The sequence below is a fragment of the Anoplolepis gracilipes genome, chromosome 1, assembly GCF_047496725.1.
Source record: "Anoplolepis gracilipes chromosome 1, ASM4749672v1, whole genome shotgun sequence".
NCBI lineage: Eukaryota > Metazoa > Arthropoda > Insecta > Hymenoptera > Formicidae > Anoplolepis > Anoplolepis gracilipes.
The window spans coordinates 15,318,375-15,343,948 of record NC_132970.1 but is presented as its reverse complement, the minus strand read 5'-3'; the positions used below and the strand labels follow the sequence as shown (position 1 = coordinate 15,343,948).

Here is a 25,574-nt window from a genome sequence, read left to right as displayed (position 1 = left end):
TACAAACTCCGGCGGGGGTGTTCAGAATCGCTCGCTATTGGTACAAACGACGTAGGGAACCAGCCAATCGCAGGTGAGTCTCAGCAGCTCCCCTGCGGCGTTTTACCTTTGAATATCAGAACCCAAACGACAGGTAAAATCAGAAACCCATGAAAGAAACAAGGTGCAATTATCAACGATTGAACACGCAACTAGCATCGTTGCTACCGTAAAGAGTATCGCGATTACGTGTGATTACCAGCGCCTATCAATCAGCTGTCTATTGTCAAAATTTACCTTGTTTTTATATAAATATTTCGTAAAACTTGTTAAACAAATATAGAAAAAAAAAGATTTATTTCACAAAGAGTTTAGCTCAATAACAGACAAATTGAAAAGAATAAAGTTTTTTTTAATTTTTTAATAATTTTTTTGCATACATGAAGGAGTCTAAACATAAACGAGTATGGTGCAACTTGAGTTTGAACGATATCCAACCTCCAACGGTTATTTAAATCTGCCGCTACACTTGTTTCCACCATATGGTCGAGTGATGGCCCCCAACGGACCTTCATGGGAACCGGGCACAATCCCCGTACCACCAACTATGCCCAACGCCATGCTACCATCTCTCCCCCGGGCTTTAGTACGTTAATCGTTCCTCTTTCCACGACTAATTCGTAGCGGCATACCGTGAATTTAGACAATGAAGGATGCGGCTGACTTCGAATTCACGCTCGAAACGGTCTCCCCCGAATGCAGTATTCAAAAAATAGTCCAATGAAAAACGAGCCAAGAATTGTTTAAATTTTGACAAGATAATTATTAAATAATGACGTCATTAACTAATGAAATTTTAAATTGTCTTTAAATTATAATAAAAAGATAACTGAGCCCAAGTATATCAAAATAAATTATGTAATTAAATTATGTATATAAATTTGTTAAACAGTGTAATGTCAGCTTTCCAAAGTTGTTAAATAATAATACATAGATAAAATAATACAAAGATGGATAAAGAATTTTAACTACCAATCAAAAAAAATAAAAAAGCAGATTGTAAATGAAATGATAATAATATATTTAGTTTTTGTGTTGATATTCTTGATAAATATTTAATATGATAGAATGATAAATATCCTTCGCATAATTTTGAGAAAATTCATAATTTGTGAATTAAGTACGTATATTCTGAAGCGATCGTTCTTTCAAGATTAATGAAAACGGTTGAAAGCGTTATGTTAATCTACTCGCGCAGAAGGAGTAGGAACAAAGTCACGTTGCGGAAAGTCAACAGGTGGGATCCACTGGCAACACACCCCCCGCGGTCGAATAGTCAGTTGGCAGTTGCATGGGAAAAAGTAACGGAAATCAATGTTTTTGTCGCATCGGGGATGCGTTTACAAAAAAAAAACAAAATTATTAAAATAAATTGATTAATATACGGATTAATATAAATTTATTTGTTCATTCATCGCGTTTGTTATGCTTTTCTATTACAATTATCTAAATCTTCATTATTCCTCACATGTGATTTCCATTTGATGATAGTTCAATCGGGTGCAATCATTACAAAAATGATAATTTTTTAAATATAATAATTCAAAAAAATATGAATTGAATATTTTTTTTCGATAAACTATTTTTTATTAAATAAATGTTATAAAAAATATATTAAGAATATTTACTGAAGTTTGTCTCAATAATTTTTTAAAATAAAAATGTGAACACAATATATATATATATATATATATATATATATATATATATATATACACAATTTTTATTTATAAAAATAAATAAAATATTTAAAAAAATAAATGTAATAATATAAACATATTTTATATTTAACACAATTGTTTTTGTAATAATATTTTTAAGAAATAAATTTTATTATACTACACACAAATCAAAATAATTATTTAATATTCCTTTTATAAATTTATATTAATCATGTCTTTAAAAATTCATATTTTAAATATTTATTTAATACATATAATATTTAAAACATGTGTTTAATATATAATGTTCAAAACATGTTTTAAATGTTTATTTTAAACATAAATGTGTGTGTTTAAAATAAATTATATACATATATATTCTTACTTTTAAAAAAGTAAAAAATCTTTTCTCTTATAATACTTGTCTTTTATATATATCTTATATACATGTTTTTTCTTACACTCGATAAATAATCTACAAAAAAAAAATAATTACTTCTCCTGTTATGAAATAAACTGAAAATCGATATCTGCCAGCATCTTTCTGTAAAAATTTGTCGCACGCGACCGTAGCGATTTCGAATCAAATGTCAAATAAACGTGTCGTTAGTCCGATGAATCAGATGGGGTTGTAACATGTCACACGCACCTCCCTACCTCACCACCCCCTCAGGAAAGAGTGTCGCGTGCCCTTTTGTACGCGGATACCCCTTTTTTCTCATTCTAACCCGTGCCCTTTTTTTTCAATCGTCCCTGGGACCTGGTTACGCGCGTGTTAATCGACAATAGTTAGCTATAAATTATCCGCTACCCTAATAGAGCTATCGAAAAACACACCGAATACGATGTAGACGCAAAAAAAAAAGAAGAAAATGACGATAAAAAAAACAAACTCCACAGAAAATCACAGTCATAAATCATCGTAACTGCCCACAATAATTGCATCTGCCATTTTGCAATTCGATTCATGTAAGTCTAATAAAAAAGTTGCTAGAAAAAGTCATAATATTGCAGTTGATGTAGATACATGTAAGCTTAGACATTTTTATGTAAATATTTTGTAATTAGTTATCTAAATAGTTATAGATTAAAATAAGCTGGAAAAATCTTATTGTCATACACATATATATTTGCTCGCCATGTCGCTATAAAATTATTTGTTAAATTTTCTCTCTCGTGGTTTCATCAAAATACAAATTTAAAGAAAAAAAAGAAAGAACAATCAATTTTCGGTTTTATTAAAATATATTTAATCGTTAACTGTTTTGTATATATAATATAACAAATGAAAATTTTATATCTGTAAAAAGTTGAAAATAAATCTAACACCTCATGCATGCGAGTAAAATATAAATTTGTTAATATAAATATATTTTATACACATAACATCTATATAAGATAAATTCAATATTCATTTTCCAAGTTGGAGGCACACTTCAAAATAAAATGTAAGTTAAAATAATTTTAATTTATATATTTTTCTTTTTGTACATTTTTCTTTTGTGTTCCTTGTCTGTATTTTCTCTATTTCCTTATATATAATATATATCTCTATCTCTATTTCTCTCCTCCTCTTTCTATTCGCAAAAAAAATGATCTGTCCGAGGGATCGTAGATGCCCCTCGCAAGGGTTGGAACAGAGCGAACATACATCGTTTGTTTGACATCATTATTCCTGTTGCACGCACCAGCTTGTCGGAGATTCCCTCGTAAAAATGGCTTTACTGGATTAACGGTAACGCCAGTACCACTCTTGTGCCGTTTACAGGGGGTATTAATCTTTTAATGCGTAAAAATACATGTAAAAAAGTAAAAGTTTTCTGTGAATCAACGGAAGAAAGTATACTATATATATATCATATATAACATAATTACTAATTTAATTTCTTTACTTTTCCCTCTATATTTACGAAATGAGTTAAATAATAAAGAAAATAAAGTTAAAATCATCAATAAAGTAAAAGTAACGCAATGCTTTCACGGTTTATATTATATTAATATAAAATAGAAGAAAATCACGTGGATGCAATTTTTTTTATGCCATAACCCTCATTTGCCTATCGTCGCAAATGAGATTCTTAATCTCCAAAGTAAATTCAGAGCAATTAACATTATCGGTAGGCTCAACTTAATTGCCGCAGTAACTTTTCACTACTAAAGCCATTTCATAAAACTGTACCTCCCTTCTTTTAAACTCTGCTTCTAACCATGATTCTAGTAGAATATATACTGGAAGCACATTTTTTTCGAAATAATCTTAAATTATTCATGAAAAAACGTCATCATATTTACTATATTGTTTCTTATAATAAAAGTATAATTTATTTTGTTAATATAAAAGTCACATACATAGTTTAAATAATATAAAGAAATTATTATTATCCAATGTGTATATTTTATTCGTTTGATTATAAAATATAGATCTTTATCTTTCATCAAAAGCTTCATCAATTTTTCTCAAAAAATTAAACCCGACTTTAGATTTTTAGAAATCTCCAAATTAGGAACATTTCTCATTGCGCAATCGTGCGTTATAATATCTTATAAATGACTTTGTCAATGGAATATTTAATATCAAATATATTAGTATCTTCCAGGAAACGCGAGAGGAGACCTTGACAAGGTCCCAAAATTATGACGAAAAACTGTTGGCGAATTAGTCGTAGACTGCGAGCTCGGCAGAACTTTGACAATAAGCCCGGTTTTAATTACCGCGACATCTGGGTGTCGCGTATAACCCTCCAGCTCTACCAAGTCGTCATCCAGATTCTGACCATCGCGCAGAAGTTACAACCAGATAATTGTCGAGCAGTCAGGCACGTAGAAGCTACCCTTCTTCGTAAACGCCCCGAATATATTAACGGCGCAATGGTCCACATAATGAAATCCAACGATCGATTGGCTAAATTAAGCGGACAGATTAAAATAGGCATTTTAATTGTTCAAAAAAGTCGTACTAATATACTCTTTAATACTAATGAATTTAAAAAATAAGGATGTTTTACAAGAAGGCTCGATTTCAGTTTTGAAAAAGTGAAACGTTAAGAAATAATTCAATTAACATAACGACATTTTATCTTGATACAGACAAAACATCGTATATAATAATTATATGTACTGTTTAGACTGTATATAACAGCCTATAAAAATTATTTTATTTTCCAAATCAAATAATATTGTTTCCAATGTGTTGTGTCCAATATATGTGAAATTTTGGCAACTTATGGTGCAACTTAGGAAACCTGTTGCCTGAATCATACTAAAAAATGTATAATCCTTTTTTCTAAATACTTAGATATTGACAAATTTTTTTTCTAATTAGAAAAAGAGAAAAAAATATCTTTCTTTATTATTATAATATACTAAACTTTTATTATATGTATAGTTAAAAATGTTATTTCAAATGTATGATCCTTTTTGAAAAATGATTCAGCAATCATCACATTTATACATAATGCAACTTTATATAAATATATATTTTAAAAATATAGATATTTTTATTAAAAAAAAAAAAAAACAAAAAATTTGTGACCACATATTACGTCTAGATTGTATACAGCATTTTGCATGTATATATCGATAAATGAGAAGAGATGGTTCCGGACAAGAGTCACATGAGAGGGACAGGCCTGGCGACATGTGACTCGAACACGTCTATCTGCAGATAATCAGCGCTTATTACCGGACGGGGGTTAATATGCAACGGTCGACCAGGTGAATCACGCCAGAGTCAAGGGTGCATGACGAGCAGCTCGTGCACACAACGATTCACGATTTACCCTCTGCCCGCCCCCGATTCGTCGTTTCGGAAAACACCTGCCCTCTTGCACCTTCATTTGCGTTCGTATCCGTGATCGTATGCGCACGAGCCGTCAACGTGCGCGATGCGTATCGCAGTGCAGTAAGTCGTAAAGTCGTGCCGAAAATAATCGTGAACGCTAATATCTCTTGTCGGCTAAATATTATTTTATTTTGCGTTTTTATTGGATTTTTTTCAGACATTATTTTTTAATAATAAATATATTACATTGTACTGAATCACTTTTTTTATCTTTTTAAAATAATATCAGATTATAAACAACGGGTTAATTAAAAACGACCTGACTAGCCAAAATTATTCAATTTATTTACACGACGTTTCGACCATATGGTTGTGGTCCTTTTCAAGTGTAACTATAAAGAAAATAAATAACGGATCAAACATTGATATATGGATACAATTTTTAACGGATTTAAGCCAAACAATACAACATAATGGCGTTATAAAACTAGTCTACTCACACGTAAATTGAGAAAGAGAAGAAAGAATCCAATGGGACATATTTAAAGGTAGAACTTAATGATGGAATAATTAAATATGTCACTTAGTTAAAAACAATGGTTATTAATTTTGAGATGAACACAAACAAGGAGACACGTCATGTCAGCATGAGTTTTTAAACGAAACTGTCAATGGTTAAAAAGAAAAACAGTTCAAACGACCTTTATAATTTTGTCATAAATATTATTTAAATTTTCAGTATCTCTTTGTAGATTAATCGTGGAGTTAAATTTCTTAATAAAAAACATTTCAGCTATTTCTCTTTTCTTAATAAATTTTTCATTGTGTAAAATAACCGGATCGTCCCACTCAAAATCATGCCCAAATTCAACTCTGTGTTTGCTAACGACTGATTGATTGGTAGGATGTAATTTTATATTGTTAAGATGTTCTCTAATACGTGTGCGTATATGTCGCTTTGTTTGGCCTATGTAAAGCGCATCGCAATCCTTACACTGTAATTTATAAACAACATCAGTTCTAAAGTCAGTATGTAATCTGTCTTTACCACGCTTAATCAATGTATTAAGTTTATTAGTTATAGTCATAACGACGTTCAAACCAGCGTCACAAACAATACGACGTAAACAAAAGCTAAATTCATTAACATAAGGAATTGAAATAAAAAGGCTGCTTCTTTGTAATTCCTTCCCCCGGGGTTCAAATTCCAAATTGTCGCGATTTTTTAAAAAATTGATCCTCTTTTTGATGTGTCGTCCAATAAGGTTGTCAGGGAAACAATTATTACGCAGTGTTTTATAAACGATACACAAATTCTCATTGTGGAACCTAGTATCAGAGAGCAGCAATGCATGATCAACAAGACTGTAAATCGTATTAATTTTATATTTCATGGGGTGATTCGAATAAAAGTTTATATATCTTCCCGACCAAGTGGGTTTTCTGTACCAATTAGTTATGAGTCCATTGTCAACACGTAAAACAGTAGTATTTAAGAAGCTAATGGACTTATTCTGTTCAATCTAAAACGTAAATTTTAAACGAGGGTGAAAATTATTAAAAGTATCTAACATCTCATCAATGCGTGTGCGTGGAATTATTGCAAATATGTCGTCCACATATCTATAGTAAATTGGGACTTTAAAACTTAACAAATTTAGACAATGAGACTCTAAATCATCCATAACAATGTCCGCTAGTATCGGAGATAAAGGAGAGCCCATGGGGCTTCCGAAAATTTGCTCGTAAAACTGTCCATTAAAACTAAAACTTGTCGAATCTAAAATTAATTCCACAACATGTATAAATTGAGCAAGGCTAAAGTTAGTAGCAGAACTGATGTTATTCCATCGTTTTTCAATGGCGCTCAGAACCAATTCTTTGGTTATTTTACACAATGAAAAATTTATTAAGAAAAGAGAAATAGCTGAAATGTTTTTTATTAAGAAATTTAACTCCACGATTAATCTACAAAGAGATACTGAAAATTTAAATAATATTTATGACAAAATTATAAAGGTCGTTTGAACTGTTTTTCTTTTTAACCATTGACAGTTTCGTTTAAAAACTCATGCTGACATGACGTGTCTCCTTGTTTGTGTTCATCTCAAAATTAATAACCATTGTTTTTAACTAAGTGACATATTTAATTATTCCATCATTAAGTTCTACCTTTAAACATGTCCCATTGGATTCTTTCTTCTCTTTCTTAATTTACGTGTGAGTAGACTAGTTTTATAACGCCATTATGTTGTATTGTTTGGCTTAAATCCGTTAAAAATTGTATCCATATATCAATGTTTGATCCGTTATTTATTTTCTTTATAGTTACACTTGAAAAGGACCACAACCATATGGTCGAAACGTCGTGTAAATAAATTGAATAATTTTGGCTAGTCAGGTCGTTTTTAATTAACCCGTTGTTTATAATTAAATACTAGCGACTTTAATAACTTATAATTTTAATATCAGATTAGTTTGTATAAAATAAATATTTTAGATTTATTAAAACTCAATTTATTGTATTCCTTTTATGGAAAAAATTACAATTATGTATGTGTTGTGCAATATAATAATATTTAACTATTTAAAGTATTTTTTACTACTGTCAAATAGGTAAATGTATAGATGGATAGATAAGTAAGGACGTTTATATACATTTTATTCATAAAAATGAGAATATTATTTTGAACAAAATTTTTCTTAAGACACTCACCAGTCTCTCGATCGCTTCTGTCTTCGGTCGTATTCTCGCCCAGCATGTCCTGCAACTGAAGCGGCTCCCGAAGACCCAAAAGAAGCTCTTCGCCCGTTGCAATATCGCGAACGGCTTCATACACCATCTGTGATTGTCGAGATTGATATTTAATAAATGTTTAATTCTTTATTCTTTCAAAGATATGTTCCAAGTTAATTTTAATGCTCTTTTTTTACAGACTGTTTTATATCGTTAGAATTAATTCTCTAAGTCTACAACTTATGTTAAAATTATTCCTTATCGGTAATGTATTAATTATGTGCAATACATAATTATATATAACATTAAATATAATTTTAGCAAAAAAATATTTGTATTTTATTAAATCTTTCTGTCATGAAATCGACGTTAAAAATAAAGCAATTATCACAGACATTACAAAAGCAAGCGTTTTCCCAATTTACGTCTCAATTAAACCTATAAAAATATTGACAAAGACAACGCATGCGTTTTGATTTCATTAAACAATATCCCTTCTCGCACGCACATAATCTGCATGAGATTCTATGAAGGTCGATCTATAACATCGGGAAGCCGTGAAACGATCTTTATAGTGTCGTCACGGGGTCCCGAAGCATCATTACGACGGCGATTCTGCACTAATAGAGAAAGAGATAGATAGATAGATAGAGAGAGAGAGAGAGAGAGAGAGAGAGAGAGAGAGAGAGAGAGAGCACGCGTCTCTCCCCCATTCCCACAGCGATTGCGAGAGGGCGTATAGGAAGTCAGTGAAACGACCCCGTGGGGTGACTTAATAACTAAACACCCTGTATACATGTAGCTTACGGCGCGCCCACAACATCGCGGATACCATGTGCCATGGTTCACACAAGGGAAGGTTAAAAAGAGAAAGAGAGTCAAACGGACAGAAGCACGAGCTCGACCCTAAATTGACACCGTGACCTCCATCGTTTCCGCTTATAACGTCTATTCGACGGCCAATCATATGTGAGGATAGTCTCTTCAAGGGTGATTTGACCAAAAATCTGTTTTGTAATGCCTCTCGAGACTAAAATATCTGTTTAAAACGTTATTTACGCAATTCCCGAAAGGCTAAACAGATTCTGTGATATTTTTTAAGTATATTTTCTAAGCGTATTTTTTAATCGTTTTCCATTTTATTAGAAAATGGAAAAATCTTCTTTTCTCTTCTTTTCTTTTGGCTCAATCAATGTATCGTATTTTTTACTAAAACTCTGACGCTTCAACAAGGTTTACACGTATATTAGAGGTAAGTATGTAGTCGCTTAATGGATGATCAAATGTGCGGAAAACAACATAAGAGCTTTGTGAGGTAATAATAAGCTTTTCAACAATCGACAACATATGCGGATTAAATTGGAACTCTCTTTGACGCCGAGTAATTATTGTTTCCAATTAACTGCAACTGTCGATCGAGTGCCAGTTGCGTATAAATGCTCGCTAAATAGAGGATGAGTGAGTCAGAGAGAATAATCGCCAAATGTCTAAAAAAAAAGGATCATTTTGCTCATAACGTAAGCAATAGTTCTCTAATTTCTTCGTTACATTGTCAACGTCACAATGAAATCGAAATCGAAAATTTACAAAGGATCAAACGGAGAATTTTTATCATCTTATAATATTATAAAAGAAAGGCTGTTTTGCATTCCTAAATTATTATACTAATTTCAAGTATTCCCGGCGTTAAGTTATGCTATTATAATTTTAATGCAGTAAAAATCACTGACACACGTCACTTGCACACGAGAAATTTTTTATTTCAATTTTTTATTATTAATTTTTTATTATGGAATCTTTGTTACCTGACCGCCAATGAGCACGTGGCGCATGTTTACCGCGTGTGGACTAGCAGTACTTCGGATGTATTTCAGCCAATTGTTCGTCTCGTGAGATGCATCCAGCCAGCCTCTCACTCCGCTGCCCGCTATGCATATCTGCAAGAAACACATCTAATATGAACATTTAATATCAATGAAACTATAAGATACAATAAAGAATTTGAAATGGTTTCAAACTATATGTATGATGACATGTAAAGTACATTCTTTTATCAAAAATTATCCTTCATTCCTATTAAATAATCCTTACATCTAAATTGAGATTTTATTATTTAATTAATTTATTCCCGCAACGCTCATCGTATCTTACATCGTAATAAAATATTATATCGCAATTTCTCGCTGTTAATACAGACGTATCATGTCGCAAAAATTTCATATATAATATTTCAAAATTACTTTACTTTGTGACGATTAATGACAATGTAAAATCGAATCCAGAATACAAGAAGAAAGAAGTAAATTCCGATTTCATTTTTTATATATTTGTGTTGAAACAAGAATTGCGTGACTTGATTTTTCCACTTTATCATAATTCTGGGCAATACCTAAAGCCGCATGCGATCGCGAAAATATTTTTCCGAATCACAATATCGACGCACGTGCGCAAAATAACGCGCAAGAGTGTACATTTCCGGTGGCGGTGAATTTCCGCAACGTTTTGGGTTTGGAACATTGCGTTTAACGGACTGTCACCCTCTCGTCGCATCTGTTCCGGCGACTTCTCGCTCCAGCATCCACGAGAGACGTTTCTGCTTTTAGGGCGAGACAAGTGATTTTTTTCAATTCTCTAACGCGCGCGCGCGCGCGGACCTCGACGCCCCGCGACGCTTGACCGACCATGCGTTCCACCCCCGATGCGTCGCCGTCGTTCCTGGACACCCCATTTGCCAACGGGAAGCTACGGACATTCTCCTCGTCACCCTCGTCTCACGCGGTAAACACATTTTGCACTTCTACCGCGGACCTTGTTGTCCCCGCCATTTACGAAAATATTTCCACCGTAAGCCATTGTACCTATCGAACGAGATAATTTGCAACTCTTGTATTCTTATCGAACGATATAGAAGTATATCGTTAAACGAGCAGAATATGAAAACAATATATAAATGGTATTATTATCTTTTATGTGTGATATTTAAACTTATTTCGCTTTAGACGATCTATATTTTTGACAAAATTCGAGAAAAATTATATTTATAACTTTATATAGCGAACATTAGAAAAAACATTTAAAGAACTAGAATAAAATATATGTATGTAGATATTAAATATAAATACATTCTATATTAAAGTATATAATATATAAAATTATAAATAAAATCTCTTGTATTTTATATTTGGCGCAATTTGTAAGTCGTCTATACTAACTTTTTATCAAACTTAAAAAGTGTAATAAATTTATTAAACTAAGAAAGTGTAATAATAATTAAACTTATATATCACTATATATTATTATAAATTAAATAACTAATTAAAGTTTTATCATTATATTATCAATTATGATTTATAATTATAGATTAATTTGTATTATATGTCATTTATGATTATAACGTTCTTCACCTTAATAAATGTTTGATTTAAGAAATTTCATATTAAAGATATTATATAGCTTTTGTTTATAAATATTGTAAATAATCTTGATAAATAAATTTTTAATAAAATATTATTAATAAATATTATATAAAATATTATAATAAAATATTATAATAAAATATTATTAATAAAATAGTATATAGAAGCACATTTTAGCGCAAACAGATAAAGACGGTATTATCTCTACCTGATAAAATTGACAGTCTGAAATTCATCCTCGTATTTTTCAAAAGTTTACAAACTTATGTCTAGACATGGTATTTGCAATAAGAGTCAGTAGGCTCACACCACCTGTTGGTTGTAAGTGTAACTAAGTGCGTGTCCATAAAAATCAATGATCTTGCAGGTGAATACATGTTAGTTCCAGGTACCTAATCCTAAACAGAGTGCGCTTTAAGTAATGGGACATTTCATTGAGCTTTTCATTCAGAGCTTTAACAATCCGTCCACAAGGATAATCCTATGGTCTCCAAAAACACCATAAATCGCAAGAGTTTGTTAAGCTTGGATATTTTTCGGTCTCTTCCCTTTGATTCGCAAACTCTATTTTTCCAAATCATATTTTGATCTTCATCTTCCTATTCTTTTGTAAACCTTTTATATTATTTCTATCTTAATCTTTCCTATGTGAAGATCTCCATTTTTTGCATGCAAAATGTTTCGACTGTTGTGTTTTATAAAATATTTTGTAGAATGTTAATGTCAATACTATTATTATATTTTTTCCTACTCTTCTTATTTAATATTGCTAATCTTGCTTAAGTTTCATTATACATTTGGAGAAGTAGACATAGGTATATATTTATTTCAAATCCATATTATAATCTTTAATAATAATTCTACTCTTATTAGAGAGATAAATACAGAATGCGATTTTATATAAAAATGGTACAAATCTGTAATAATAAAATTTATAGATCTCATTTAAATGAATAAATTTGAAATTAAGCTTTTTAAGTAAATTAATAATATTGCGAAAAAAAATACATTATAATATCTGTCAAAAATAATTGATCCTCATTTATCTAAATAAATGGTCAATAAATCTTGATATATGAGGATGTTACGTGAACTAAAATTAATATGTTACTACCACAGTATCATGTCTCACAACACGTTAATCCAGATAGTGCAGTCGAGAAACTCGTAATAGTATTCAATAACCGAATAGGAGACAGGACAGTTTGCCAAAAGAATGATGAAAAGGAATCAAGGTAGCACGATTCTTCGATGATCATAATGGTTACTTTGCTACCAGAGACCCATTAAAGTGAGTTTTTAGAAACGGGCACGAACTAGGCATTCTATACAATAGAGGACTCGCTAGCTTACACGATAGCTTAGGATCTGTCGCGGAGTCTCACCTACAACAATGATGCGCCAACTTGTTTCATTGGCGTCGCAGCGAATTTTTTTGCGAGGGATTCTGAGGAAATTATTTATAACAAAAAAAAAATTCTCATCAACAGAACACTATTTAATAAAGGAAAAAGAGTGCTGTCACGATTGCATAATCCGTAAAGTTGAATAGAAAACATTGTAATCCATTTAGTTACGTTAAATAAAATTTAATTTCATTTAACTGAATTTAATTTAATTATTTTATTTTATTTTATTTTATTTCATAATTTATTTATTTTTATAAATATGGCATTTTGTATAATGCCCTTTTTTTGAAACTGGAAAAATTTACGTTGACAAGCTAGAACAATTCTAGCAAAAAAAGAAAGACGCGTCATAATATTAATATATATTTCAATACGCAAAAAGGCTCTGGTATTATTAAATCTAACAAAACCACATTTATGAGATACTCACGCTCCAATTACGCGCGGCGGAAAGTTTTTGACCGCGTTTTTCGACATTTGTCAAAGGAAAATTGAGACGCGGATATATAGGACAGAAAGAGAGATTCGTCACTGGCTTTAACGACCCAGCGGGAAGTTTTGCCCGCGCTTTGTCGGCATACACGCGGACATGTGCTAACAATTCGTAGGACAGATTTGTCTGGACGTGAATATCTCCCATGATCGTACCGCGCCATTCTGCGGCGAAACAGAAAATTATAATGCTGAAGAATTGTAGGAAGCACGGAATATCTTATAATAAGCCATATCGGATATATATTACAATAGAAATTATTATAATTTCCAAAATCCCACACATTCTCCCCTGCCACCTTCCACACCCCTAAAGAGCCCTCACTACAAAAATATTATACCTTAATAACGGGATGATGATGATGATGATGATAATAATATCTATAACAGGAATGCACGTAAAAATTGTAATAATGATAAAAGTTAAAATTAAAATTCTTATAAAATGCTGGACGGTTGTTACTCCAGGATAAGAATTCCAGAAAAGTCGAATTTTTTCGAACTAAGCGAAAAAACGCAAATGTAGTATATCGAAGCTATTTGGGCGAAAGAAGATCTTCACGCGTCGCGGGAAGAAAGAACGTAAGTAACGACCTGGTACATCCTGTCCATCAGATGATCTACAGGACACACGAGCTTAGAGGATCCTCTCGGCATGGGGCACGCAAAACTGTCCCATTTCACACACAAAATGCGCGCGTCTCTTTCTCTTTGTAACCTCACACCTTCAACAAAACGAGACCTACGAAAGGTTTTTTCACGTCGTTTAAATTTTACAGAAAATATCCCACACGAGAAAGAAGCTGCCAGACAAGGTTCCCATACTGAATGGTCCCTCATAATCGGCGACACGCCACATCGTTGTTGAAACTTTGAGCGATCCATCGAAGACGAGGGAAATAATCGCTATCGATTATATCATCGAGTACAAATATATATATATATATTTTTTTTTTAGACCAAAGTTTCATTAAAGTTTACATTCGTAGAGCAATAAACATATTTCCGTTACATTTGAGTTTCTTCCTAAATTTATTCTTTATAAAAGATATTATATATGTAAAAATTATTTTATAAATATTATATTAAATTAATTATATTAATTTAATTATTAAATAAATTAAATTAGGAAATTATGAAATTATTATTAAATTATTTATTATATTAAATTAAATAAAGAGTTGAGATAATATTTTAATTGTATCGCGCATCTACCAACTCTATTTTTATTCAATCATTATTTTTATATTCTTTTATTTATGTATAAATAATTATAAATTTATATAAAGTTGGCCCAGAATATACAAGTAGTTTCAATAAATGAATAAATATATATGTATATGTTTTTAATACAAGATTATAGACATATGTACGCCCCAGCAGGCAGCTGTATGTTGAAAGCTTTTCATATAGATAAAACAGAAAGTGTCCTCAATAGCAACGACTGGCGAAAGTTATGAATAAAATGGATCGATAGTAAATGATAGCTCCATGATGGCCGACGCAAAAATGCTTTTAGCCGACACAGCGTGTCCTCCCTCTCTCGTGCGGAAAAAATCCATCCGGCAACTTGACCGATTCGCAGAGATTAGTGCCGGCGCCATTTTCTGGATAAAACTTTCATTGAAAGATTATGAAAATTCTAGTTATCGCGGGTCGTAATAAAATATCAATTTCTAATAAATTTTCATTTTAAGTACAATATTGTTATCTTTTTTCTTTATAATTAAATTAAGAATTGTTTTAATGGAAACATTACACAAATATGTAAAGCATTATATTTACCTACAAAAAGCCTTAAAATATGCAAATATGAGTTTTGTAATTGATATCGATCGCGCGAAATAGAAAATCAATTACACGAATAAATAAGAATATTGGCGACAAATAAATAACAAGCACACGTAACAAGTTTGAATAAATAAATCGGTTCCTTTGTACGTCGATAACTCTTTATTTTTTTAAGGCTGTTTATTATCAAAAACACCACGACACTCAAACGAAATAATTGATCACGGTTATTAATATCGACTTGCCAGGCAATAAACGCGTATCCATCATGGGAGGCAACAGCGAGTAAGCGAGATTATGATCGTATGACATACAACAATGGCGTATCGAATGTCATTTTCATCCCCTTTCCATGAGAGAAAAGAGAAGAGGCATAAGAAGAGAGAAGGAGAATGAAAAAGAGAGAAAAGGAGAGATCGTCTCTCGTAAACATCAACTGCGTTAGAACGCACCGGCGAATTTCCCAGAGTCGCGGACGCATTTTCGAGAAATTCATCGAGCTGGCACGACGGGGGTGAGCGAAACGGTCAATTATCATCCCCTAAATAACTGAGCTGTTTACGAGTTTAGGCATCACGTAACGCCGCGCCGGCGCGATTCTTACGACCGAGCGAGACATTAGGCACGGCGACATCTTTGCTTAATTTCCACTCGGTATCGCGAGGAGCAAAAGTGAGAAAGAGAGAGCGAGAGAGGGAGAAACCCGAGAGGCAGTCTTAATTAACGCTTGATTAATCCGAAGGAATCGCATCCCTGCAGCCCCCGAGTTGGCGCGATTTTCGCGTAATAAAATCTGATCTAAACCCATGAAAACTACCATGGAAATTCGCGCAAACTCCTTTTGCGGAATCAACGACGATTATAAATTTTCAATTCTCTCTGGCGAGATCACGCGGATGACGTGTTCATTGCTTTAATGATTCGTTCTCGCTCGATTAGAATTCATCGACATAGTTGCATTCGTCGCCTTTGTGCGCGTTTCATGCGTTTTGACTGTGAAATTGCGCTATTTCGGGACACACGTTCGAATAATTACATCACCTCATTTGTACATATCGGCGTATCAAGTCAAACAGGTGACGCATTATTTAGAAGACTGTATTTTCTAAAAAAAAAGCAGCATCTAAATAATTCTTTACGTTCTAGATAATAATTATAGTTTTCAAGTTTATTTGATAAACTTTTGATTTCTCGTTATATATAATAAGACATATTTGAAAAAAATTTGCATACCTTATAATTTTATATGCAACTGTAATCTATATTATAAACAAAAAATGCAGCAAATATGAAGAGTATGATTAATGCTTATTAAGTATATTAACGTTTAATTGAACAAATTTTCTAATTTTTAAGATGTATAATTTTAAGATAAAGATATTAGTTTTGTTTATTTATGAGTGTCAGCTATGCTATAACCCTTATATGTTGTAAAATAACCAGAAAGAAGGGACTAAAGAAAAGAATGAATACAAATATATACATTAAAATAAAATATAAAAATATAAATAAATATATAATTTTATAATAAATAAATTAAATTATGCGCATATTAGTGAATAAGAATTAGTAATATATTAATAATTTATCAATAAAAAATAAGCAAAACATATACATACATATTTCTATGTCCGATATAAAATAAATTTTTTAAAGTAATATTTTTAAAATTACAATTTACTTGAATTTAAGATTATAATAAATAAATAGATATTTTAGAAATATAATTCTTAAATACCATTATTTATAATACAAGATAATACACACGCGCAATTGGATAAGATTTCACATAATAATTATTTTAAGAGGTTTTTTTAATCTCTTTATTTCAAGATTACCCTTTCAAATAACCTCGAATAAAAAATTCCAGCCGTTTAAACGTCGACGTCTGCTCGCCACCGACAATTTCTCCTCGATCGCATGTTTCTCTACTCATTTCTCTACTTGACCCACTTGACTCGCGGCGGGAAAGTAATGCAAGTAATGACAGAGCAAGCGGTGCCCTCCGACCCGTGTCTAACACGCAGCAGATGCCACCCCCGATACACACGCTCGCCTTCTCTGCAGTACGACTTCTAAGGGAAGCTACCCTCGACGTATCTAGCGGTATAAATTATATCCGAGCCGCGTCACTGCCAGCCTCTTATATGATCGATCATTAGAGAGTCTGACCCGCCAGAAAATTTAGCAAAACTCGACGATCCGCAGCCCTTCAAAACAAGTTTTCGCTATAACTCACAACAAAGAATGATGATGATTTTTACTTTAATAAATTCGATGTATATCTCTTTCTTATCTACTCTTATCCATTCTCAATTCTAATATCTCTAAATATTCTTTATAGTAAAATATAATAAGATTTTAAAATAATAGTAAAATTAACCGTACAAAACAAATTATTAAATATTAGATTTTAAAAAATTACTATTTTAAAATCTATTTAAAAATGGAAAAATATATATATTGTTATTTTCAAAATTTATAAATTTATAAAATAATCACTATAAAATTTGTGTAAAATTTTTCTTATACTTGAATTTATAAATTTTGTCCCATTTATATAATTTCACACATTCAGTTCAATATCTTATAATTTATTAAATTAAGTAATATTATTGAATACTAGTTTCTCCGATAATTAACGTATATTTATATTATAATAATTTAATATGCTTAAACCTGCATTAGATTATCTATTCGTACTTAACATTCTATAATTTCACGTACTATATAAACGGACAGAGAACATTTAAAGAGAAGTAAAATACACACACAAAATGTATATTAAAATACACACATACATTATAGGAAACACGAGACATAAAATTATATATAAATTTCTATCTTGGATCTTGTCGCGATTTATGTTAATGTATAATAAGTATTAAGAAATAAGGACACACGGGAGGAGAATTAACCAAAAATCAATTTCTGCGTCGAGATTGCTAAATATACATCTCGTGGGCCGAGATCCTTCATCCTCTACGCAGCGTATGGGACAATTAAGTCGACGCCGCGATTCACGAAGCTCCGAGTTAGCCGGGGGCGGCTCCGTGATTTATGCAGGGCAATAGTCGAAAGCGCACACGGAAAGCAACCTCCGGGATGCAGTATATTCCTGTGTGTATATTGAACTTAGGCTACCTTCCTGCGCTCGAACCAGATTAGCTCGGTCATTGTGGCGGGGCCCGCGCGCTCACATGAGCACAATCTGTCAAACCCTGGAGCTCGGGCAATCTCGAGCTAAGTGGACCTATACGTGTGAAAATTCGCCAGGCAGTCTATATTCTGCAACCGCGTGAATCTCTCTATTAAATCTGACATTGGTGATTTTTGCGACTTGCTTTTTCTGATGAATCGAACCGAGCGATGAACCAAGCAAAGCAAAATTTCGTTTCGATACATTACGAAAAATGAAATTCAATCGCCGTTTGCGTTAGTTGTCGCAACAATATAATTTCGATGCGCATATATAACTTTGGCCCGGAAAAAAAAGTTTCAATCAGTGCCGCTGGCCGATGTACTATCGCGTAATTTCATTGGTTCGCGCGAGGGTCATTGGTCTGATCAAACAGCCAGGCTTGCATTTCAAAGTGTCGCTACCGAATGAACCTTTTTTCCTCTCGCGACAAAACAATTACCATTGATTGGTCGTCGATTCATGGGTTAAATTGGGTTTACATTTTAAATACCGGTAGAGGTTCGTGCGAATGCAATAGAAGTGAACGAATAGTGAGAAATTGCTCTCCGAGCGACCCGTCCGAAAAGATTGATGCTTGACTATATATGTATAAAACTAAAGAGAAATATTTGAAATACATCACTTGTATCTCACCTAAAGATATGATTAAGAATAGACTGTATATAATAAAAAATTATTCATTAAAATAAATGTGTTTCTAAAATTCGGAGTTATTGCAAAATATAATGCAAATATTGATAATTAATATTTTTCCTAATTAATGATAAGAAAACTTTTAAACTTGTAAAGAACGAAAAACATAATTTTTAAAAAATAAACACGAAATTGTTTGATTATTTCAAGCACTGAATAATGTTTCGTCGCAAAATTTCCTACAAGTTAGAATTTAAATCAAATCTCACATAATAATTGCTACAGATTTGCTATCGTTGACATGTGTAAAAAATTTGATTTATCCAGTAGTATTACGTTTTCAAAACTTTTGGAATATTTAAGATGTAACATTCATAAGAAATGTTGATTTTATTTCAATTTTTAATTTATTCTTCATTTTTCTATTTTATTGAAAGGAGAAACAAAAAGTCTATTAAACTAAGAAAGTAAAAATTTAAAAACATTATAAATGTCTATTTAAAAACCATTTAATTTACTAATATATAAATGAAAACTCGTTTTTCTCTCTCTTATTTATTTTCCCTCTTTTAGGTAAGCTTCGAGTAAGAAGTGCTTTGCTTCTGCGACTACAAATTACGTACAAAGACATGATTAGTCGTGTTGCACGAAGACTAGCAGCTATTGCTTAGCAATTCTTGAGTTTGTCTTCAAATACGCATGATTGATTTAATAAAAACTCTTTTGTCCAAGTCATCATCAGAGTAAAACCTAAGCATTCTCGCAAATATATATCACCTAGCGAGACAATCGTCGGCACATCAAAAGCGACGATTGTTTCACGTAAATTATAACCGGGAGAGCACTTGCCCGACTTCTCGACGAACAAGTTCAATTAAGTCCACGCCTGGGAAGACGAGAAACGGCTTCCTACACACGCCGAGGCCTTATCCTGCGTCACCATCAAATCCCATGAACTCACCCCAACCGTTACGACGAAAGAGGCGAAACGGTGAAAGCACGGAAAGGCGAATTGCCTTGTCTGTTACACCTCGTAAGTGCAAAAGGATTTAATGTTACAGCTTTAGACAAAGAGAGAGAGAGAGAGAGAGACATGTTTTGTTCTTTCTCCATTTTTTTAAAATATATAATACAAATTTGTCATACACACAAATAATTATAAACAATTAATTATAATCAATAATTACTTAAATATTTTTTAAGCTAATAAATATCTGATAACAACTGAATTGCATAAAATTCAAAAATTTGCTAGATTACAAGTTGTAATACATTTAATTGATTTTAGACACGATTAATAATCTATCGAAAAGAAATATGATATAGTAAATTTATTGATAAAATTAATATTTTACTTTTATATGGAAAATAAGAATATAACATTTCAATCCAGAATGTTGATCAATGTTCAAAACATTAAGATTGTAAAATCAATCATCTAGCAAGAATAGATCGAAGGGATAAGAAGAATGTCATGGGAGCCTTCAACGCTGATGATCCCGACGGCTCGATGATTCTCCTCCATACGGGATACCCAGGTCAGCCTGACGACCGGGCAACACGTGTCGGTTATGTCTATTATCGACAGATAGCGGGGTAACGAGCAGGCGAGATTTATCACCCTATGCTGCTACCCCAGAGGAAACGGTACGAATCGAGGGTGCGACGGGGTGCAAAGCGGTGAATTGGACTTACAGTTGAGTTGGCAGAGAGAGAAGAGAGTTAAGCCTCAGCCTCATATGGCCTCTTAATATGTCCGTGCTCGTAAACGATTTTGCCATTTCAATTAACGCGAAAATATCGAAAATTAATATATAAAAACGAAATGTAAAGTCATATTGTATTTATTAAAAAAAACATCATAATTTTATAAAGATTCTAAAGCTTTATTTATGCTTAAAAGGTAGCCAAGCATAAACATTAAAAATATAAAAAAACACAAATATAATATTGAAATTGCGACGTCGCCAAACTTCATAAGGTTTGCATTTTTTTTTTTTTGTCACAGTTTATTCCTCAAGTTGCGACAGAGCGGTCGTTTGATGAAGAAACGAAAAAGGCGCGAGCGCCGAAGATTCGTTCGCAAGTTGAAGGCGAGTAAATTTAAATGTCAAAATACGCGCTTTAACGGCACGGGTCGCAACAAAAGGTGTATCATATCTCTATTAACATAATACGGGAAGGTGCTCTCGCGGGACCTGGCAAAACCCGTCAATCAAAAACCCGATCCTCGAGAAAAGGGCTAGTTAGCTTGGTCGCGCCCTTGCATTCGCGCGCCCTTGCTAAAAAATAACGTATGCGCCTGTTCTTGGTGCATATACTACTTCGTGCCGCTTTTGTAGAAAAACTTTTTCGTCGCTTGTTACATTATATTCCACGAGAGTCACTCGGGCACCTCTCGAACAACGCGTCTCACGCACATCGCACGCTGCAGGTTTTCTCGCGACACTCGTAGGTCAACCTCAGGACCGTAATATGAAAAATTGCGAATGCGGTTTATTTTTCATGAAAAAAAAAAATATATATATATATATATATATATATATATATAATTTTTCTTGCGAGTCGCAAAAAATGTTGCTGAACATGTTTTATACAAAAATGACAGAAATTTCTTTATAATCGGATCTTATTTTCTTATCGAGAGACACATAAAAATTTCAAGTTGACACTCAAGCCTACCTAGATAATATTCAACCGCGAAAAAACGTTACAACATTATCCTATAAAATTAAATTAATGCTCAAACTTAGTGACTCACAGGGTGCCCCAAGCACCAATTACATGGTTGTTTTATGTTCTTCTTGACCAGAGTGTGTGTATATATTCGCGTAGATGACCGCTACGGGGATCTTTTGATATCCTGACGAGTCAGCTGACGTGTGACAGCTCGGACAATACCGGCGATCCCTGCGTCACTGATTGTCACTTGTTTCTTGCCATTTCTTGCCTTCTCTGTTCGATTTCAGCTACAAATCCTGCGCATTTTCTTCTTCTCTCTCTCTCTCTCTCTCTCTCTCTCTACATTCGCGATGCCTCTTTCTCCTATTTCAAATTCAAATACGGGAAATCGCAAGGCGGACCGTAACCCTACGCCTTGAGAACTGGCGATCCCGCTGACCATTCGGATATCGATTTGAAATACCAAACTCTATGGATGCAGCAGGAGAAATGATCACGTTGCATTTAGGTTGCGCTAAAGAAGTTAATAAGAACGAGATTCAAGGAGGTGGTGAAGAAAGAGGAAGGAGATGGAAGAGAGAGAGAGGGTATAATGTACCTCATTGTCGAATCACTTCCGGGGCTTGACCTTCAGTGACGCCCTAAAGACCAGTTCGCGTGGACAATGTCTTGCGGATAATAGGTACCAATGTGCCCTATTGTAGGTCTAAAACGGCGAACGCATAGATTGTCTAAAATACCTACTTCAGGATGGACCAGCGATTTAATAATATCGACAATGCGATCCCTGCATCGATGTCCCGCTCGCGATTCTTGAGAAATTCCGTAAACGGAATCTACATTTTCAAAGCTACAAATAAATTCAAATGGATTCTGGTCGGAAACAAAAATAAGAAATGTCAATGTAATAATTATAATAAATATATACATATGCATAAAAGAGTACTAATTTAACAATTTTGAAAGAACTTTTGACATTTAAATTTTGTTGTTTCCGTTTTCGCAAAATTATTAATTATGCAGGTTTTCGTTTATAATTTTTCTACTTTTGCAATTTTAAATAATTAGAAGCCTTGATATAAAATATTGATCTCTCAAAAAGAGACGATACGTCGATATGACAACGTCATATATTATAACAATATGATTGGGACCCTTGCGATTGACGATGGCACGTTTCTCATTGAGAATCACCATTAATATAATTTGTCAGTTGCATACGTTGGTAATAGCAAAGTTTTCCGACCGATTTGCCGAAAAAGTGCTTCGACAAGGCGCGTGCGGCTGCATCAATATGAAAAACAAGCGGCACTTCGGTCTTCTTTTTCTCCCACGTGATCGCTCCGAAAGGCGAACGGTCTTCAATCCGAGTCAAGAGACCTCGAGAGGGGTTACCGGCAACCACGTGGAAAAAAAAAACGCCGTCGATTCAATATGAAAGACGAGGAAAAGTGAGAGGGAAAATATTGAAGAGCGGGAATACATACGCGAATAACCGAAAGAATAGCAGGAATCTCGTAGGCGTAAATTCGACGTCTCACACACACAAATGATTTTTAATATTTTCCAGAAAAAGAAGAAAAACAAAGATTTATATATGTATTTCAAGTTAATAACGAAATTTATTCTTCAAATAATAAATCTTTGAAATATATTTTTTGTATTTTATTATTAACTTACCGAATCATGAGTTAAAATGTGCACATGATAATCTAATTCGCACTTAATACATTTATATTTCTTATATATATTTATTTATTTATTAAAATATATAAAATACTAATAAAATAAATAAACCTGAAAAAATAACGAACATAGTTCACATACATGTATAATATAAAATAATTATTTAACACATATTTAATTAGGGACTTATACAACGTATCACGCTATTGGAAAAAGAAGGCGCAAAGTTTTACACGTTCGAGCGATACGCGGAATCATTTTTCAAACGTGTCTGTCGACCGTCACGCAATAAACGCAACTCGGTTGATCATTTAACTTGGGTTCTCGAAATCATTCGGCAAATTGGAGCGCGAGCCCTCACGCATGAGGGGTCTCTCGGCCGAGTGAACTTAAGCCGTAGATTGGTTTAGTCGCCACGCAAGCACGCCGCAGGTCGGTCGTCCTGCGGATCACGCGTCACCGAACAGGATACATCGTGAAGAGAGAGAGAGAGGAGAGGGTCCCTTTCCCCCCCCCCCCTCCTCGACTCTCCCTCCATCTCTTCCCGTTTTTTTCTTCCTCTTGTATTTTGTCTCACCCTTTTTGACAGATTCGGAAAACGAGGTACGAATCTCGCGGCAGGTGATGTAATAGTGATACATCTAAACTTCCCGCAGGACTCGAGTCCTGGCAATAATCCAAGCCCCTCCAAAAAAAGACAACTTTCTCTTTCTGCTGTTCCGCAAATTTCTAAAGTTATATACGTGACATACACAAATAACAAAATATTATAATATAAAAATAAAAATTTGTTTTTGTTTATTTTTACGGAAATCATAAAATTATCTCATACATTTGAAAAATTAATGAAAAATGAAGATAAATTTGTTAAAAAATATATATGATTTAGGAATATGTTTAGGAATATATTTTATTGTCTTAGTTATTGGTAAAATTAGATTGATGTGTTTGTTACTGAAAAAATTTATGCTTGTTTAGATTGATCAAGAAATTGATTCAGAATAATCTTAATCCAAGTAATGTTTGATCTAATCTCATAAAAACTTTCTGATCTTTCGCGGGGAAATTTCAGAGTGGGTAAACACCAAGGAAATTTGGGGCGAATTTCGGTTTCGTGATCCTTGTTCTCCCCCCCCCCCCCTCGAGAACTTTAGTGCGTTTCCCGAAGGATGTGAGAAAAGGATTAGGATCGGGGAATTCTAACGTGCGAATCGAGCGAAAGGGAGCTTTTTTGCTTCACCGGATTCTGGAAAAGGTTCGCGAGACCCCAAGAATTCGTTACCAATATTGTCATGGAAATTCGATATCGCAGGGTATCCTCTGTCACTATGATTTTAATATTTCTATATTTGAGAATTCTTAAATAAAACCTTCTATCTATTTCACGTACTATATAAATTTTAAAATCTTTATAAGTATCGTAATAAAACTCTATTTTATTCCGATGCTCAAAATATAATAATAATCGTTATGTGAGATCAATTTAATATATCTTTTAAAAAACTGTGACAAAAAAAAATAAAAATGTGAATAATTTTGAAAACTTTCTTTCAGTTTGCGCGATTTTGCGAATAAGCATAGATCAATGTGAGAAATCGCGATCGATTCTTTCTCTCTCTCGCGATGTTTTCCCTGTCGCACGTTTACGCGCGTGGGGTTGATAGATCGGCCCGACGAAACGAAGGGGTAGTTTGGGCTTTAATCGATCCTGTAATCGCCACTCCGACAGTTGGCCCCGGCTGCCTTTTTGTCGGCAGTTAGATGGATAGCGCCATTTACATTTTGTCAGTGCGACATGCGCTAACGCCGCCGCGCTATCATATCTATCACATCCCCCCCTGGACCAGCGATCAGTTTCCTACTGTCCAGACTTGGAAATCTCTTCTGACATACGTAGCAAATAGCAGGTCTGAAGGTGAAATCGCAATATCAATGAATTATATCACAATATCTAAAAAATTGACGATACTGCAACGACATGAGAGACAAGCGCGCAAATAAATCGTGAGCGCTTATCACGCACGAATTATTATCCGTCGAAGATT

The 25,574-nt window shown here is 33.2% G+C and overlaps 1 protein-coding gene across 4 annotated transcripts in view; it reads right to left on the bottom strand.

The window, feature by feature from the left end:
• The window catches only part of LOC140669589 (transcription factor hamlet), a 90,163-nt gene that overhangs the window by 7,159 nt on the left and 57,430 nt on the right, over positions 1 to 25,574 (bottom strand). For all 4 annotated transcript variants that reach the window (XM_072899603.1, XM_072899608.1, XM_072899587.1 and 1 more), the window contains 2 exons: positions 10,024 to 10,155; positions 8,198 to 8,324 (listed from right to left, as the gene is read on the bottom strand). In XM_072899603.1, coding sequence (XP_072755704.1) covers positions 8,198 to 8,324; positions 10,024 to 10,155 — 259 coding nt within the window. The remainder of the gene's footprint in view (positions 1 to 8,197; positions 8,325 to 10,023; positions 10,156 to 25,574) is intronic.